Genomic DNA, 4,885 nt, shown 5'->3' on the forward strand with positions numbered 1-4,885 from the left:
TCACAATTGAGTTTTCCACAGGTAAGATCTCTTAGAAGATACCCGTCCTTGACGATAAGATAATATATACCAACAAGGACGTTTTGGAACGTTTTTTTCCCACCAAAAAAAATGATAAAAAAATTCGGTTTCTTCTCTCTTTGGTTTCATTTAATTAAATATGGATGGGGGAAAAAAAATTGCATATTAACGTTACTCTTATTTCCTCAAGGCCTAAAGAAACTAAATCAAAATCACGTTTTTTTTACGGTTTTTACGGGGGTTTCCTTCTTGTTCTTTAAGAAACTGGTTTTTGTTATCCTCTCCTTTTAAAAACTCTCTTCCTTATATTTTTATTTTTATTTTATCAGGGTCATGGGAAGGGCAGGACATACACTGTGTATGTGTATGAGTAAGAAATACAAAAAAAAAGGTATATGTATGATCTTTTAAATCTGTCCTTACGACATACAGAGAAGAAAATCACCATAAATAACGTAGAAACGCGTGATAACCTTTACACATTTGAGGGTAGAAGAAGATTGTCACTCACACGACGTCGACGACGTCACGAATGGAATAAAAATTAAGAGAAGATATAGATAAAAGTGATATTTTTTTCTAGGTTCTGTCGTGGTACTTGTACATTGTTTTTTTTCCCCCCTGAACAAATAAAATGAAAGTCTTTGTAGTGTCGGTCGCACGATGCGCACGCGTTGGACGCGGAGCTCTGGATGTAATATTATTATTTTTGGTGTAGGTGTGTAACGAGTGAGTGTGTAATTGTATTCGCCTTTGGACCCTTCATGCCATTGCAGTTTCTGTGACTTTTTTTTTTTTTTGTCGATTCGTATCAGATAGAATTGTAACATCATCGTTGGTTTAATGATAAGCGCGTATCTGTTGATATTAACGAGTCATGAATAACAGGCGGAAGAAAAAAAAAGAAGCAAAATACGTGAAAGTTCTCATTTTTTAGAGAATAATTATGTGATTAGCTGGAAGCATTTCGCGTGTGTGTGTATGTGACGGATACGGATTAATTTAGTGTGTATGAAGAGGAAGCAATTCCTAAAAATTGAACACTTGACCCCCTCGAATGGTGTGGTATCTTTCTACAGAGGCCATTCGGTGCAAGAGAAGAAAATAACGTACAAAAAAGAATAGCTGCTCTTGATTTGTTCCAGAAGTTGAATAACAATTCGGCAACAACAAACAACAATTTATTTCGCTCGATTCGGTTCAGGGAGTATGTCCGACCTCAAGACTGACGTCATTGCCGATCAGTGATCCCGTTCTGCCTCTCTTTCTCGGTTTTTCTTTTTACTTATTTTCTCAAGAAAAAGAAACTTCTCACGATAAAATTCGGTAAATATTTCTGTAAGTAGATTCGCCGAAAAAACAATTATTTGCTTTGTCTTAAGAGACCCGACCCCCCAACTCTCGTGATGGGTGTCACCGAAATACTGATGTCAACGAGTAAGAGAATCTCTTCCTACAGAGTGTCAATGTGCATATTTTTCGTGGTGTTGAGCAACTCGAGTTACTCACCGGTCGGTAAGGAGCGGAGAGGATTCCACTGTAACGACACGTCCATCAGCCACGCCTACCACGGTGACAGTATAAGTGCCGGATTTTTGTTCCTGACGTTATTAGGAGGTGCGTGGATTGTGGTTTACGTGACCGAGATGCTCTGTGGTGGTCATGATCCGGCGATTCCGAAACCGACGCCGTTCTCGGTGGGCATCAAGACCTTCTACGCGGGCTTCGTGTACGTCTTGGCATTCACCGAGGTCCTCAAGGTCTTCGTGAGCGAGCTCCGTCCACACTTCTTGTATTCCTGTCAACCGGATTTCGATCGACTCAACTGCTCGATGGGTCTGGTCACAAACTACCGCTGTACCGGATCAGGACCGAGTTGGTTGGTCGACCGGGATATTTACAAGTCATTTCCGTCCGGTCACGCTTCCCTGTCCTCTTTCACGTTCGTCTTCCTGTCCGCTTATGTCCTCGACAGGCCGTTGAGGATCTCGAGGACACGGTCGTTTCTGTGGAAAGCCCTCGTGGTGTCGGTGTTCTTCGCGTGGGCGTGCACGTGTTGTATATCGAGACACGTGGACCACCGGCATTTCTGGTGGGACATCATGGCCGGTGCGCTCATCGGTGTCATCGGAGGTGTTATCCAAATAAACTTGCTGCTGTCCAGACATATTTTCAAACATCCCGGTGTGAAATCGTCGTGATTCCACGAAAGTCCGACACAACTGAATTTATTAGATATTCCCAATAACTGGAACTTATAATCTCGTTGTGTGACGTTAATTGACTACTACTTTACCACACACCAACTCCGATCATATCGCCATGCAGCAATTTACTACCGATCGTGTTGGTTCGAACATTAACTGATTGGAATTTCTTACTATTTACTGAGCTTTTTTTCGCGAGATTCCACCAGAATTATTTTTGTGTGATGACCTGTATTATTAGATTTTAGTGCTAGATTGAGAAACTAAAATGTGCCATGCATGAAGTCATACTGTAGATACCTGAAGCCTAAATACCTTAAACGATGAGCAAATGTGAATTTAATCATAATCTATAATGAATAACTAATTGCGAGCTATCATCGTTATACACGTTCGACAAATGTAATATTATTTGGATGTAAGTATTGAGAATTAATGCTTATATAAAATGACATCAATTGTAAAAGACTTTTGTCAACCGATTGATTTCGATTTAGTCGAGTTAATCAAAAACAATCCAAATTGTTATTTTTGATTTTTTAAAATATTTTAATACTATTTTTTGCCTTTTTCTAATTAACATTTTAGAATTTCAAAAATTAATGAGTTTTTTTTTATAATATGACAAACTACTTGTGCTATAATAATTATTATTATTCGTAATTATTTCATTATCAAATTATCAGTTATTTATTTATTGAGATTGTTGCAATTAAACAATTCTCTACAGATCTTATATACCTATCAAAATTCAAATATTTATTGATCAGCCGTGGAATAACTTATGTATTTTGCTTTACTTTGCAAATTATCAATCATCAAAATGAAATAATTTTACAATATCAGTTTCAGACCCCATTCATTTATTTTTTTCATTTTCAAATATTCATTTTTTTTTAAATTTTCAAGTTGTTTTTGCATTTTTAATATTCAGAAAATGCGTTAAAAAATAATTTCAACAAATTTAAATTTTTCTGAAATTTTCAATTTTTTTTCCTGCGAAGAAATAATTCACTTCATTAAAATTTCTTCAGCAAGAGATGACGCATCTTCACATGCAATTTTTTTTCTCGAATTTTATTGCTGAATTTTATGTAATAAATTGTACTTTTCCCAGAGGCCCTTTCTCCTCGAAGCCATTTTAAAAATTCCCGAAAGTTTAACTTCAATTGCTGTTCTCTGATGGAAGCCCCTAAAGTTCATATTCATCATATTTCTAACTCAAAACTTTTCAACAAAATCCTTTAAGCCAGAGTTTAACTCCCTGAGGTAAAAAATATATATTTTTTATTATATATATATGTGTAAGGAAAAGCAACCCATACATTTGTGCATGAAGGGTCTGAAAGGGATGTAATAAAAGAAATTGATACAATAATTTAAACAGAAATACAATACAAATACAGTAAGTGATGGGGGGGGGCGATTTTAAAATTTATCAAACATTTTATTGAAGCAACCAGTAATATATATATAAATTATGTGCAATTTGATCAAAAATGAGTTGATTTAATTCCCCCCAGAGAAAAATGTTTCTACTAACGTCCCCTGCTGTTGACTTAAACATTAAGGTCTGATTTGCTGCACATTATAAGCATATGCTAATTTCCATTTTTTGGGAGAATTTTAGATTATAAGTTATCATTTCAATGAAATTTATAAAAATTAATCTCAGTTATACAGGAAATTGATGCACTCAAATATCGGTTAATATAATTTTTTTCTTATTTTGTTCTGGTGGGCAAATTTTTTTTCATATTCAGTTTCGGTTTCGGTAATTCTGCTGACTAGAATAAATTAGTTTCGGTTTTCAGCGTCATTTATCTTTGACTTTAAATGCTACTTTCTAATTTTACTGGTATAAATTTTTGAGAAATCAATTTATCGATTAGTTAAATGATTACTTGATTATTTTGATGGTTTGCACCCACTTTGAAAAAAAAATCGGATATAGTGAAATATCGGTTAATATGATGTTTCTTCTGCCCCTTTAATCGTGGAATGAGCCTTCACCATTGAAATAACGTCTTAGAACTTGGTGCCTATTGAAATGGTTCATATTTCATAGAGCTTAGCCTATTTTCTGTTTTGAATGTAGGAAACAGGGCTTAATAAATAGATTGCCAGCGTAGGCGAGAACTTATACCTGGCCCATGGGCCCTAGGCTCCCCCATTCCAGTTCTTTGTACTTTCATCAACTGTTGCATATCACAATAGGGGAAAAAGAGATGTGTGTGAAAAGGATTTTCCGCTTGTTGTCCGAGTAAGGATAAATATACCTAATAATAATTTAGAAAATGGGGTTTACCCCCCTGCCATGTTAAAAAATCGGGGGTGGAGGGGGTGCAAACGACCTGTCTTTCTCTGAAATTGAGCTGAAGGCAAATCGACACATTCTTCTGAAAAACGATCCCGCATGAGGGCAATTGACCTACCCTCTAAAAAATGATACTGGGATCAATCTTGGACATATGATCTGGGGCACTATCAGCTGCCCCCCCCCCCATATGGGCGTCATCTTGATAATTCTTCTATAATCATTATAATGAATGGTTTCGGATTAAGAATGAATTAATTCTAAAGATATTTGTTAGTTATTTGTCGGTTCCTTTACGATAGAAATACTGTGAAATAGACAGGTATCCAAAATCTTATTG

The 4,885-nt window shown here is 36.0% G+C and overlaps 1 protein-coding gene across 1 annotated transcript; it reads left to right on the plus strand.

Moving 5' to 3' along the window:
- Nucleotides 1-698: 698 nt before the first annotated feature.
- On the plus strand, nt 699-3,066 carry LOC149078742 (phospholipid phosphatase 3-like). Its single transcript, XM_089240844.1, has one exon. The coding sequence runs from the start codon at nt 1,428-1,430 to the stop codon at nt 2,220-2,222; it is 795 nt and encodes a 264-aa protein (XP_089096970.1). The 5' UTR covers nt 699-1,427; the 3' UTR covers nt 2,223-3,066.
- Nucleotides 3,067-4,885: the final 1,819 nt, after the last annotated feature.

Source organism: Pholcus phalangioides, unplaced genomic scaffold (assembly GCF_987345545.1).
Source record: "Pholcus phalangioides strain wild (caught in Gottingen) unplaced genomic scaffold, Ppha-v1.0 ptg000013l_1, whole genome shotgun sequence".
In the NCBI taxonomy this organism is placed as follows: Eukaryota; Metazoa; Arthropoda; class Arachnida; order Araneae; family Pholcidae; genus Pholcus; species Pholcus phalangioides.